The sequence below is a fragment of the Cornus florida genome, unplaced genomic scaffold, assembly GCF_030987335.1.
Source record: "Cornus florida cultivar Cherokee Brave unplaced genomic scaffold, ASM3098733v1 CherokeeBrave_3.0.0_Hap2_Chr06, whole genome shotgun sequence".
NCBI lineage: Eukaryota > Viridiplantae > Streptophyta > Magnoliopsida > Cornales > Cornaceae > Cornus > Cornus florida.
Genome location: NW_026775576.1, coordinates 71062799 through 71077549, shown reverse-complemented (window position 1 = coordinate 71077549; position 14751 = coordinate 71062799). Strand labels below are relative to the sequence as shown.

At 35.7% G+C, this 14751-nt stretch overlaps 1 protein-coding gene across 2 annotated transcripts; it reads right to left on the bottom strand.

Moving 5' to 3' along the window:
- Nucleotides 1-686: 686 nt before the first annotated feature.
- LOC132311950 (uncharacterized) lies at nucleotides 687-14008 on the bottom strand. 2 transcript variants are annotated; one of them, XM_059810126.1, is made up of 8 exons: nucleotides 13867-14008; nucleotides 12362-13638; nucleotides 8657-9074; nucleotides 7603-7747; nucleotides 5929-6044; nucleotides 5621-5699; nucleotides 2840-3073; nucleotides 687-1344 (listed from the first exon to the last, which is right to left on the bottom strand). In XM_059810126.1, the coding sequence occupies exons 2-8, from the start codon at nucleotides 13488-13490 to the stop codon at nucleotides 1051-1053; spliced, it is 2415 nt and encodes an 804-aa protein (XP_059666109.1). In that variant the 5' UTR covers nucleotides 13491-13638; nucleotides 13867-14008; the 3' UTR covers nucleotides 687-1050. The 2 variants fall into 2 exon arrangements, with proteins under 2 accessions (XP_059666109.1, XP_059666110.1); XM_059810127.1 differs by having other exon boundaries at nucleotides 12362-13465.
- Between the last annotated feature and the right edge of the window lie 743 nt (nucleotides 14009-14751).

Below are 14751 nucleotides of genomic sequence, written 5' to 3'. Positions count from 1 at the left end.
CCATCTTTTTTTCAGTCCTAAAAATGTATTTGCAAACATGCACCAATTGTTGTCAAATTTCGCAGCTCTTTGTAGTCAAGGATGGTCACATTCTGCAATTTATTGCATCCAATGCATAAAAAATTCTTCTCGGTTTGACTATTATTAAGTCTAAGAATCATTGTTCTTCTTTTCGCCATTTTATTTAGGTTGTCTGCATAAAAAAAATTTATCTTTTTATTTTTCCGGTTCTCATTTTCTATTCCTTATAATAAATTCTCTTTCAAAGAAAATAAGTGATCTGTATACCAAATTACAAAAAATGGAATAAGCAAAAGGTTTCCACTATTGCCAAAGCAGCATTGATTGTTGCCAGAAACAAGTTCTAACATGCATCATTATTATACAGTCGTGCATCACTTAAGCCCAAGTCAATACTGCTTCGACACTAAATAGTATAAACCTTAAACAAATTTCGTGAATTGTTATGAAGTTGAAATATTTCCAGGTCTTCACCATCGGAAATGAAATTAGTACTTAAAAACTCCAATCAAACACTTGATTACATTATAATAAGCTGCAGTAAGTGAAAAATCTTCCCTTGGGCTACAAAAATGGCACGCTCGTTCATATTTCTCAACTCAACTCGTCATTCGATCAAAATCAGTTCAAAGCAATTCCAGAGGAGACATGTATACATTCAAGTGTAAGGATAATAAAAATTAAAGATTGATATTAGAAAGAGGAAGATACAAAAGCCTGCACATAAATATACAAAATGGATTACAAAGAAAAACTATGAACATATGTGCAAGCCATCACTGGCATTTCACAGTTCAAAACGAGTTGAAAAAAAAAAAAAGATTTAAAATGACAACAACAAAAAGAGACTATCGTTTGACAATAATGACAGAAATGTCGACAGATTAAAATTTGAGGCACATGATGCTGCTGCACTCAGAAAAAGCTCAAAACTTTCCACCAGCATGCACGTTCAATTGTTCGGTTAGAAATTTACACTTGCGGTGGTCAACTTTTGTGAGAGAACTGCTCACCAGATTGCTCTTCATTTTAGTCCATTGCTTTCCTTAAAAGCTCATAGCCGGCAAAGTTCATGGCACCCAGTGGAGCAACCCAGAAGAACCTGGGTACAGCTCCTTTAAATAATCCAAGGGGTCCCTCGTGATGGAGAATAGAAAAGGCTACCATTGACATGGAAACCGACCGGCCTTGGGGTGCAGTCATCATTCTAGTCTTCACCACATCAAAGGGTGTTGTAAGAACAGCAGTTAGCCCACCAGATATAGCCCCAACAGCAATTATCTCCCAGGGCTCCAGATCGCGTCCCAAAAGCTTCTGGACAACCTAGAAACAGCACACATTGTAGTCAACATACAGAAATAAAGTACAACCAAAATCAATTCAAACTCCAATCCATTCATACCATTCAGCTTTACTGCATAATATTTTTAAAATTGCAGCAGAAACAACTGCAATCAATGATGATGTGCGGTAATAAATAAATAAATAGATAGATTGTGATGAGCAACCATATAATGCATATTGCAGTGTAAACAAGAAGAAAAATAAATGATTCACTTGTAATTAGCATACCCTCAAAAGAAAAATGAGGCAAGTGAGTCTGCATCAGCCCACAAGTTCATGTCAGGGGACTTCTTCCTTCTGATTCTTTTGACCCATGAGAATTTTAAATATCCAAGTGAAAAAGTTGCCCATATTTCAATAGTTTGATCAACTGGTGACTGTTTTTGTTGGTAAAGAAACCTTGGCCAACAATTTCAGTCTATGAAGCTTTTGTAACTGCAAATCCATGTTCGTGTGTGGAAGTAGTACACCTCCATCACACTGGTGAACTCAGCATAACCTTAACTTGCAGAGTACAAACTTTAATTTGATCTCTTTGAATGTTAGATTTTTCAAGAAACCATTTCCTTTACAATTGTTCAGTGACACATTAATGACGTCTTGTTTTCAGATCATTTGTCTGCTTAGTTAACAGTGAAAATTGAATCCAGGTTCCCGCCCCACTCTACAGATGCATTTATCACCAGGCTATGATAACATTGGCCATGTTTTGCATATCTATTTTTAATCATCTAGAAGTTGTTGGGAAGTTGTTATTTGCCTGGTGATTGATCAGAAAGTATATGGAAGACAGTACCCTCAGTTGATCTTCCACATTTATGGAGGATATAAGATTTTATTTTAGTGTAAAGAATAAAAATGACTTTGGATAGGATTCCAGATACGGTTTTTGAGTCCATATATCTTTAGCTATCTGTTACAAACTTCACAGCTATATATTCTCGTCCTCTCTTTTAGACATGGGTTGTCAATTGCTTCTTCCTTGTCTAGCTATCAGCCTATCACACTATTATACGTGTATGTAATACTTTGCCTAATCAACCTTCTATAAAATACAATTGTGATGTATTGATGCTATAAATCATTTATTGAAGCATGAATCTTAATGTGAAGATGAAAGAACAGGAATATAAAATGTTTGTAATACTTTGCCTAATCAACCTTCTATAAAATACAATTGTGATGTATTGATGCTATAAATCATTTATTGAGGCATGAATCTTAATGTGAAGATGAAAGGACAGGAATATAAAAATACTACTGGAGCTAACCACAATGCAAATTTGGACATTGCAACTTTCATCTGTGTAGCCAACCTTATTATTTAGTCCAAAGGCTTCATTCTTTTGAGTGTGTATGTTAGGAAGCATACATTGAATACTAAATGGACTAAATCCATGAATCAAATTGTATGTTGAGAGTCGGTGAATGCAAAGCCAAAGACATATATTTCTATTTATATGCTACTCCATACCTTTTTGGACTCGGCATAAAGCCCTGCGCCCACAACATAGAATGGAATCTCCCGGCAGAGCGTGGCACCCGTCCCACGGAAAAAACCCTTAAGACCATCTTGATGCCAAGTTCCAACAATTGCCTGTCCCACATTGTCAAAAATGCCAGCCTGCAACCTTTGCTTTAATACCTCACATGGTATCCGCGCTACTGTCCCCAGGAAAGTGCTACAGAATGATGCTACAGTTTGAACCTAAGTAGCATGCATGTACAAAGTAACTTCTTTCAGTGCTTCAAATCAATATCAACATCTAAGAGACTCTTAATATACAACATCCCCATTCAAACTCATATATGGCACCAAGTTGTGCCTCAAAACTTCAAATTACTCTTAAATATACTTTATCCCATCCAGTCACATTTGGCACCAAACAGTGTGCCACAACACTTCAAATGGATATATATATATATATAGATATATATATATATAGAGAGAGAGAGGGAGAGAGAGAGAGAGAGTGAAAGACATTCCTTATGATTAGCACAATCTATGGCAGTGCACGTGCTACACTAGTAACTTGTTGACCATTTCTGAAGCCTATATGCAAGCTGTTTAGCAAAACCTAACCTGTGGGAGTTACTTTTGCATCACTGTTCTACTTTCAGCTTTCGAAAACATAGGTGGAATGAATAGTAACCACCTCAAAAGTTGGGAAGTTCCCTAACGATGCATTTGAATTGGAAGGTAAGGGACTTACCAAAAAAAAAAAAAAAGAATTGGAAGGATAGGGAAGGAAAAGGAAGGATAGCTTATAACGCATCTAAATAAAAATGCGAGAGAAAAGGAATGAGAGGGTAAAGGAAGGATAGCTAGACCCATTTCTCTATCCTTCCAAAAACTGGAGGAAACGGATGGAAAGGATAGGAAAATTAGTGATTACCCATTTAACTCATTTTTTTTATAACAATAGAATTTATTCAAACATGAGAAGATGTTAATACCATCCTTTCCTTTCCTTTCTTTTCTCTCATAATTAGTGCAATCCTCTCCTTTCCTGTTCCTCCTAATTATCCAAACGAGCTGTTAATATAATCTTACAAAATCCAGAGAATGAAGAGCATGCATATATTGAAGACGTAGAGAAGCTTGCATCAAGATGTACTTCAGACACCAGCGTGATCAAAACACTCCATCAGAAAGAAAAAAAAAAAAAACATTTTATAAGATAAACACTTGTAGCCATATACCTGTGTCAAGGAAAGAATCTGGGCAGCCAACAAAGAAAAGTAATGAAACAAATTAAATTGAGATGAGAAAGTTGACATGGAAGAGACTGAAGACTAAGGGTCAGTTTGGTAGAGTAGAAAAGGGAGGAAAGGGAAGGGAAGGTGATGGAGGGGGATTAAAAATGTGTGTTTGGCAAAAATTGTTGGAAGGAAAGGGAAGTGAAGGGAAGGGTTTGGAGGGTTAGCTTGTGCCTTCAACAGTAGATTTCTTAACCTCCCAAAAATGGGAGGAAATGAAGGGAAAGGGAAGGAGAGGCTTGATGGGTGATTTCAGATGCCAATTTTACCCTCAAGATTGCAGAGAGAGAGAGAGACCGCCGGTGATTGAAGCTTGGAACGGCGACCCGAACTGGAACAGCAGCCATGGAAACTGAAGGATATGGGTTTTGGATTTTCTGAACAATCTGAAATGATACATCGATACGGGTTTGAACTTTTGATTCTTGCAAACAGATAGATAAACTGGAAATATATGGGTTTTGAATTTCTGATTCTTGTAGAGAGAGAGAGAGAGAGAGAGAGAGAGGCCAAGTTCAGTGTTGAGAAGGAGTTGCAGAGATGGAGCGAGATTGGGGAGGCTTTGCCCTATTTTTTTATTTTTCTTTTCTTATGGCCTCAAGTTAAAGACTTTATATATATATATATATATATATATATATATATATAAAATAGAGATGGAGGATTAGGGAGGCTGAAATGATTTGCCCTAATTTTTATTTATTTATTTATTTATTATTATTATTTTTTTTTGGCAAGTACATGAAACTATATATATATATATATATATATATATATAATATAAATATAAAGGGGTATAATAGTCCATATGTTAAAATAATTCCCTTCCATTTCTTTTCCTTTCTTTTCCCAAACATAATTATTGTCCTTCCCTTTCTTTTCCTTCATTAATCAACCAAACGCAATGGAGGTTTAAAATTATCCTTCCTTTTCCTTCCCTTCCCTTTCCCTCATAACTAATGTTATCCTTCCCCTTCAAACCCACCGTACCAAACAAAGCCTAAGAGTTCAGAGGAAACACTAAGGCCACTTTTATGTACCTAGGATAATTGATAGGAGCAAATAGATGACTGAAGCATGCTGGTTTCAGATATTTGGACATGTAAAGATAGTAAGAATTTCGATATTGAGAAGTGAAAACTGAGTTGGTCTAATAAAACAAATTACATAGGAACCACGAAACGGAAAAGAACAGTTATATTGTTAGAAGTCCTATGCTTAATCAGTAGATAATACGATTGATGTATTTTCACAACATAATGGGATTCATACTGGCAGTCCTTGTCTTTAAGAATAAACATTATGATTAAGTAGTAAATAGGCTTTACATAAATAACACTATAACAGTAACAATGGCAGAGAGAAGACGAAGAAATGCAACATCAAATTTATAAAATACGTAAATGTTGTAACAGCAAAATAAAACAAAATAATGAGAAAAATTAAGAAATCTATCAACAAATGAGCCATTAAAAATCATTGTAATGTACATTACCTGTATTTCTGGAAGTGTTGGAGCAACATTTATCAACACAAGTTTGCTTGCCTCAAAAATTCCAGTTCGCAAGCCATGACTGCAACGTCAGGGCATATTAGCAAAAAAAAAAAAAGGAAGGAATATCACCAGTAAAACTGATAAGAGAGACCAAAGGCCTTGTGGCCCAGTGATATCTCCTCTACCTCCCAAAGTGGATGGTGAGGGTTCGACCCATAGGGGCAAATGGGTGTGTGAGTTTCTTGCCAATGAATTAAAAAAAAAAAAAAAAAAACACTTGTAAGAGAGGGTAAATGACCAAAAATTACCTTGAAAATTGTCCAAGAACAGTTGGGATGGAGCCTCTGTATAATCCATGGACTCCAATTTCTGGAATCTTTGAGATGATCTCTGGAAAAGTAAGTGTCGATGCTTGTACTTGGGTCTGAAAAACCAGTAAACCATTGTCAGATGGTCTCATGGAACAATCATAAAAATTGCAAGGCTGTACTAAGACCAACGACACAACATCTTTTACCCTTATTATTTATTTAATTTTGTTATTTTTTCTGGTAAAATCACTTCTTCCACTTAATAAACACAACATTCATCTGCCAAGCCAGAATTCAAGACAAACCATAATTTTTGTTTTTTTTTTTTTTTTTTTCTTTTTTAATTTTTGAATAACAACGTATATTTATGAAGAAAATCACTGTCAGATTGAGAAACGTGACCTTACGTGATCAACAGATCACCTAGAGACATGCACTTTGAGAATGGGAACAAGCACACTAAGATGCATTTATTAGCTAAATAAAAAACCGGTTACATGGGTATTAGATGGAGCTGGATAGTCCAGACTCAGGCCTGAACCACGTGACAGCTCCACACAGATGGTACTTTCCTGTCTGGAACTAAAAAAAAATCGGGATGAACTTTATCCGAATTGTTAAGTCTGAATTTCCTAACTATCTGCAAGTCTGTAGTACCTAAGTTGGACGATGTTACTGGTTTCACAACCAAATATGACACTCAAAGAAAATCACCAACCTCAGACAGGAGCCTGGACAAAATTAGAGCAACACATCGGCAAGGGAATAAGGTCTAAGAGACCCCATCTCTACATTTAGAAATGCTTCCCAATGCAGGATTGAGCTTATGAATAAAAAATCTGAGACACTCGAATTAAACTCCGTTAAGGGAATGACAAGAATTCATTCATTCTAAGATACAGATTCCAATCTCAAACTGACTTTCAAATAAGGCAGGATAGCCTCGAACCTATCTCTTCTATGCTAATCTACAAGCATGTGATCCTCGTCTATAATATGGATGGCCGCCTATAGGTACTGCTTGTGCCAGGGCCAAGGTAAGCAACCCTAAATTTATACATTAAAACTCAGCCAATACACATTCAGGAATCTGACTTGATAACTTCGAGCCTTTGACCAATACCATACTGGTGACTAGGTTCTTGTGTTGTGACCATACATTGAAGGATTAAATGACCATAAAGTGATTTACACTGGGAGAAATAGTTCTACTTTTAATTTACTGAAACAAAAAATTACCCACTGCAATTTCCAATGCAATAAGAGAGACAAAAAGTGTAACTAATTAATCACTTAGCGCAACTGTACACGAAACTAGTTGGTTATGCACCAAAAGAAGCCAAGACTAGAAATGCAATACAGAATTCTTCATGACAAGACCCAATGAAATTTCAGTGCTTACATATGATGGCTCAGTAGACACTCATCCAGCATAAATGCCATAAAGCACAGCTAGTTCATGCTCATCTGAGATTTTTAGTGCTCCAAAAGTTATTAAGATTCATTACCAACGAAATAAATATAAAATGAGAGTTTTCTTGTCCATTGTAACACCAATGGGAGGGCTAAGCATTGACGTTACCATATTGAATGTCCTCTATTGGCATATTTATATTGAGTAACAATGTAACAAAATACATGATTATGTAAGTATTAAGCTGAAGACTTTGCCTTTATCGTATCGATGGGGTGCATTAGAAAACTAGATAATGCACAAGAAAGTCCCCCAGCCAATGCAGATTTAAGAACACTTCCAGCTGGAATTTCCACAGGCGGCGGAACAGCGACAACAGTAGCATCTTCAAACCAGATACTCCTGAATGTTTTACAAAAATTAGATGGAAGCAGAGCATAAACACCACCTATAAAATTCTGAAGTGCGTGCCCTTTGGGTCTGTTTGGCAACTATTTTTGCTTCGTGCTTTTGTTTTGACCCGAAACAGAAGCAATGTTTTTGCTTTGGAGTGTGTTCAATACTATCCGGAAGCATGTTTGGTAATGTATATTTGTTGCAAGACTTTTTAAAGCAAAAACATGAAAATATATTTGGTGATAAAAAGCGTTGCAAGTTTGAAAAATAAATGGCTAATTTAAAGGTCATTTAAGATTTTTTCTCTTGGGGTACTGTTCATCACTTCAATGAAGCTACCAGAAACACCAATTTGGTGCTTACGGTTTTGGCCTCTTTTTCAGAAATGTCTCAGTACTATTCAAATCGCAGCACACGTTACTACACACTGTCCAAAGCAAACATGAAGCAGAAGCGGTTGCCAAACAAGGTCTTTGTGTGAGGCCTTTTCGACTTCCAAAGTTAGTCCTACTTGTGAAAAATCATGGCACCTCTCCCCATACATGTTGCATGCCTTATTCCAATAGAAACTTTTCCAGAACATTATTTATACAAATAACTAAAAAATATATTAAATCCATCCATCATGTTGTGCTGCTAACATTCTCTCGTGATCTCATTCTAATGGGGGCATAAAAAAGATGTAAAATTCATTAGGTATTGGAGTAGACAAATTTTGGGGAGACATGGGATAAAATTTCCTATCAAATTAAATCCAAATTTTGATCACCTACAATAGCTTCCTCATGGTTTTCCAATTTAATTGTGTGGCTACTTTCACAACATCCTGTGCATGATCACCTAGATATAATGAGACCAGCTGCATAGCTTAAGAAAATTTGAAATACTTATTCAAAAGAACACAACTCATCTTACCGAGGATCTTTTTCTAGTCGATCAGATGGGAGCAGAAGCATAAAATTACGGAAATGTCCATAAGAAATTGATTCTTCTGTGTCTGCATTCAGAAACCGCATCATGGCAACAGCATTATCCTCATTTGCTGGAAGTCCGGCATTTTTTAGTGACGCCAATATTTCACTCTTTTGTAGTGTACCAGACTTGCTCAAACAGAGGGTAGTATAAGCTCGAAGAATGGTTGGTTCCTTTTGTTCCATCAAGGACAAGAATTGTTTCCAACCAAATGATTTTGAAAACAAGTGACTTCTAGCACAACACATGAATTCACGAGCATATCTCCGAGGCAGCTTTTTCTTTCGCATAGCAACTTCAAGATCTTCCAAATTAACTTGGCCATCGCCATCTCTATCCAGCTCCTCAAAGAACCTTCTTCCTGTAAAAATGCAAAATTTTAAAATTGGAAGTTTTCAGAAAACATGAGCCATCAGCAGATTGCCAAATAACTAATCCAAAGATAGCTATTTTCTCCAATTTAGGAGTGAAAATTAACAAGGTACATAAAAAAAACTTCAGGAGTACAGTGGATTTTTTTTCCCCCCTGTAAGTAAGCAATTATATTGAAAAGGAAAACAAACAATTACACTGTTAAAGGGGGCATACCCCTTAGAAGCATATTGTAGCCAAAATCATATCGTTATTCCAGAGGCAACAAAATGTCATGTAAATTGCATATTGCTAATGATGACATGCTTGCACCTCAATTTTTCTTATGTGGCCAACAACAAGGGATTACCTGATGCATATATAAGGGCCTGAGGGTAAATTCAAATTCAAATAAGTAAATAACAAATAACATGAATTTTGTTTGAAGTTAAAGGAAAGATTCCAGGTTGTCTATCTTTTCAATCTTCAAATATTTTAACTTAATGATCTCATAAACTGACTGGAAATCCATACAGATCTCTTGACCGTCTCCTTCAACTAAGGTTTGCTGACTTAGCTGAGTTGCGTTGGAATCGACCTCCAACAAGTCCAAGTCGAGCCAATATAGCAGGGAGATTCCAGTCTTCCAAAATCGCTCATCACTCGGGAAGGGGAGACCTGGATTGACTCACGCTGAGTTGGCTGTGATGATGTAAAATGAAGACTCAACTCATTTTACACCATTTTCTCACCCTTATTTTCTCACAATAGCTTTTTGGCTCTGCACACTCTCTATTTAATACTCATATAAAACGTAAATTTGAGCCTCAAACATCAAAATCAACAAGATTACAAGATTTAATCTGTGAGTTTTCAAATAAAATTATAAAAAAAAAAAAAAAAAAAAAAAAATTATTTCTTTCATGTCACTCCAAGTATTATTATAGATCCCTTCTCACATAATGCTATGTTGTTGTGTAATGTATTAATGTGCTTTATGTAATAAAGTTTTATTTATTTCACGTTAAAGTCTATTATTCTTCATTAATTTAGTAAAAGTCTAAGTTATTAAGCCTTTACTCTCAACAGTGATTTAAAATTCATGTATAAGCCATTGCTAGTATTAAATCATCATTAAAATTCATTAAAAACCCCATATTTTACAGATTATGTAGTAGAAATTTGTGTATCAGTTTATTTCAGGCCCTACGTGTGAGATCCAAAAAAATTTCATGACTGCGGCACCTGATTTCATTACAAAAGTACGATACAGCCCCGCATCCGCGACTGCAAACCATGCCTTCAACCAATATCCCCACCTTATCTATGGGATCACAACTCTAAAATGGTATAGATCTTGCCAAGAAAATGCTCTCATCAACAATATACCCACTTTTAATGCAATGGCATGATTCTGAGAGATCTTCAAATTCTCCATTCCATTTTTCTTTTCATCCATTACTCTTTGTAAAATAATTGTTATGGGATAGATCCTTCTCTCAATTTGATAATAGTAAAGATGTGAATTACTGATCTTTACCTTTTCTCTGGGTGACAAAGAACGGAACAATATGATCCAATGAAAGATTTCAACAATCCTATTTAAGATGCCCACTATCACAACTTTTTTTCTGATAAGTAGAAGGCCACTATCACAACTCATCATAACTCACTTTGAAGTGAGTTCTCTTTCCCCTACTCGTTTAAGTGATTATTTAATAAGCTTCAATTTTCAACCACTCTACATTTAACCCTCTCAAACGAAGATAGGACTTTTCAAATATAATCCTTTGAATCAATTTTACACGTCATACATATATATAATTGGAATGGCTGCCCCTGTTATACACTAATTGTTCACTGAAATACCAATCTATCCATCTTTCTAACTAATTTGCCCAGTGCACCACTTCCATTCACAGGTCAGAGAGACCATACAAGAGTACTTTTTCTTTCTTCTGTTTTTTTTTTTTTCACCAAGTTGGTACCATAAGAAAAGAAATGGACAGATAAGAAAATTTTGCAGAGTTGTGAAGTATCAAGTAGGTCAGGTGTTACTTTACTGAAAAATAATAATAAAAAATAAATAAATAGGTAAGGTGTTCCCATGATAAATGACAATCTTTGGTGCTCAGTGAAATGTAATTAAGAGAGAAGAAGTGCAATAGAGGAATCAGAACTAACATCAAGATCAAGTGATAATTAATGAAGGTTGTGGTTCCCAGGTTAACCATGATGAAGCTGTCCAGCATTACTTCACTACATAAGTATTCCTGTGCTTGGGTGCTTTTGTTGAAATTCTAGGAGATATATGCCCCCTATGTGATTGTTGTGTGCTTCTGTGGAAATTTCCTTTTTATTTCTCTTTATATTCTTTTACCGTGGGGAAACAACTTTACTCTTTTTTACCTCTTCATACTCCCTCTTATAAAGTTTTTATTTTCCATGAAGATGTCTGTCTGTGCAAATGAAAAAAATAAAATAAAATAAAAAAATAATGTGATGAGTGTGTCAATATATCCATATAGTATAAGGAGAAAGATACATCAAAAACACGACAATTACAAAGCATCAAGGAAAAAAAATATTCAAATAGTGCAAACAGAATCTCATATATTAATTAACCAAGATGAAACATAAACATAGCTAGAAAATGGGCATGATTATTGCTACTATTATGGCACCAACGCTAATCTAGAACACCCAAACAGACACCATCCCTTGTTACAACTGAGAAGTCACAAAATAACTCTTGGCAATAACCCTAACACACCTCGTATGAGATCATTTAACAACGACAGATACTCATTTCATCGCTTCAACTTGTTTTTGAGAATTTCCATAGTGCTACAACCTACATGTAATGTTTCTAAATGAAGACTTTTCAAAGCTGGGTTCCAAGGGAAAGGGGAAATCAAACTGAAAGTTGCAAAAATGGAATGAGATAGATTAGCAATTACAGTATCTTAGACTCAATTGTTTATGTAAAATATTCACTAGAGGAAGTTGCAAGTGCAGATTATGTCACTGATATTACTTCATATTCTATTGCAATGCTTAATTATATCCTTACACATCAGGTTGTAATATGACTTGTATGATAAATACTATTATCTATTAAGTACAATATAATACCCATTGATAAATCTATGAATAAGAAAATTATAACATTAGAACATAATAGAAAATATAGAAACTGCATATAAGGGATTTATGACCCTAGATAATAACATTTTGTCCTGCAGAATCAGCAAAATTTAAGCAAGAATTAGTTACCAAGCTGCTTGAGAAACATACCTGCAGATTCAGTGTATCTGAAAAAATCCTGAACTGAGAAAAGCTTCTTCTTGTCAGGATAGCCTTTTGAAGATCGCCCAAACTGAGGTACAAGTTCAATTAGTTCTGTCAATGAAACAATTGATAGTGTGGATCTCAACCGCTCGACATTTGACAAGGGAATGCTAAATAACCCATTAGCCAGCTTCTGCGGAGAACTACCCCCAGATTCTTCCCCGTCTCTAGAAGCAACACTGTCATCACCCTCTTCTTTAACAGAAGAAGCTACTCCCACAATACCCGATGGAATGCCTCCCACTCTAGCAAACCTCAAATTTTGCAAAAAACCATCGATAACCTCTTTTTTACCTTCCAAAATGCTTGTAAGTGCACGATTAAACTGATTGGTAGGATGAGGAGGAAGAGATGAGTCACAATTCTTGCATTCACTTTGTTGGACACCGAAATCGAACTTCTGAAGATTTTGAGTTAATTGATCAAAAACAAAACCTGTAAGGCACTCAATTGACATATTTATTCCTTGATTTTGTTTTACATCCTCATTCTGAAATGTTGAAAGAAGACCGTTTGATTGCTTTCGCTTTCCTTCACAAGGAACCCACTGTTTAAATGTGCATGGGGACGAATTTGTACAAAGTTCGTTTCCATAATCTGTTTTCTGAAGCTGCTTTTTACTGATTTTAAACAGATTCGGGATAGCCTGGACGAATCCATCAAGCAACACTGACCACATCACCACCAACCGTATGCAATTCACAACCTCATTACCAGCATACCTCTCCTTCAACCCCTTTTTTGACATGTTGACCTTATGGTCATTACTTGTACAATTTTGTGGAAAAAATCCCAAGAAAGTCTTAATCGGAATCTTTATAGAAAAACCCTTCTCTCTATTATCACTAACCACGCACTCAGTACATTTTTTCTTCGAAGACAGGATCTGAACCTTACTACTAATCTTCTCAACACTAACAAATTCCAGATTTCTCGCCCCATCATTTGAACCTGGCCAACAATGCTCAAAATCTTTTGCTGCTTTTCGAATACCACATTCGAGCGGCATAAACGCATCCTTGACAACTTGAAGCGAATTAAAAAAGGACTCTACAGGGTCAGTCGCATACACCATCAGTGAAAATTCCAATTTTATCACTTCTGTAAATATTCTTATAAGTATCGGATCTTAACAAACTCTCAGACGATTCATGCCCAATCAGATATTAGTTTCACAGAGCAATTAGAACGAACCATAGCTATAGAGAACAGCGAAATGCGATCTAATGAAAGAAAAAGAAAAGGAACAACAATCAATTATGTAAATGTGAAAGAACAGTTCGAGAAAACCCTAAATTTCCGAACACAACCAAAAGCTTGCGGCCAGAAAATCTAATCGTGAACAATTCTCGAGCAAAATGACTACTTGAACTTATGAAGTGCTTATGTTGTGTGTGTATATACACACACATGAACAGAATAGATATGAAAGCTATACAGAGTGTACTTACATGTGTAATGGCTATAGATCAACTTCTACACTGCTGAATTTAGAGAGAGAGAGAGAGAGGGATTCGCTGCTAAGCTTGAAGAAGGAGAGTTTATTTTAGATTATTTTTTTTCTATTTATACTTTTTTATTTCTTTCGCTTACGCAGAAAATATAAAATTATCTTTTTTTCTTTTTTCTTTTTCTTTTTTTCTTTTGGATAACGTCTTACTAACGTCCACGTAGGTTTTGTAAAACACCTGATTTTTTTCTGGACAAAATATAGCCCTGACCAAAGTACATGTGTTTAATAACTTGATGGCATTACTGTCATTTTAGGTTTCTTTCGTCTTACTGACCACTCCATTGGCCCGTGATACACTCATCACGAGTCACGACCCCTCTCTCTCTCTCTCTCTCTCTCTCTCTCTCTACCAGATTCTCTCTCTAAAAAAACTGAAATCTCTTTCTTGTCCAAAGCTGTGTGAGTGCTAAATAAAAAATATATAAATTCCACCTACCGGGCTTGAGATTTGTCCAAAGCTGTGTGTGTGAGTACTTAGACCCATTTTTAATTTTATGATTTCACTTACCTCCCTCTGTCAACTATAAAATTTGATTACGATAATGTGTGTCATTTTATCTCTTTGCTCATAAATTATATGAGGCATTTTGCCTGAAAGTATACAAGTGATGGTACACTCACCAACTCATGTAAGTCGATGGTGAGAGGAAAGAAGAGTCGTGGACGCTTTTAGATTGGTTAGCAGTGTTCAATTTGTAGGTTGTATTAAATCAAATTCAATTAATTATTAATTTGATATCACACTAAACACCGACCTTCCACTGTTAGCGTGGACGAATAAGTAGGATATTCCTACAGTCCCACCTCCAGTTGCCAGTTCAAG

Excerpts from the sequence above, each read along its gene's own strand:
- LOC132311950 (XM_059810126.1), bottom strand. The coding sequence starts at position 13,490 with ATGGTGTATGCGACTGACCCTGTAGAGTCCTTTTTTAATTCGCTTCAA. Across the intron at positions 3,074-5,620 it reads CAACACTTCCAGAAATACAG|GTTCAAACTGTAGCATCATT; the intron begins GTAATGTACATT and ends CATGCTACTTAG. Across the intron at positions 1,345-2,839 it reads TTTATGCCGAGTCCAAAAAG|GTTGTCCAGAAGCTTTTGGG; the intron begins GTATGGAGTAGC and ends TGCTGTTTCTAG.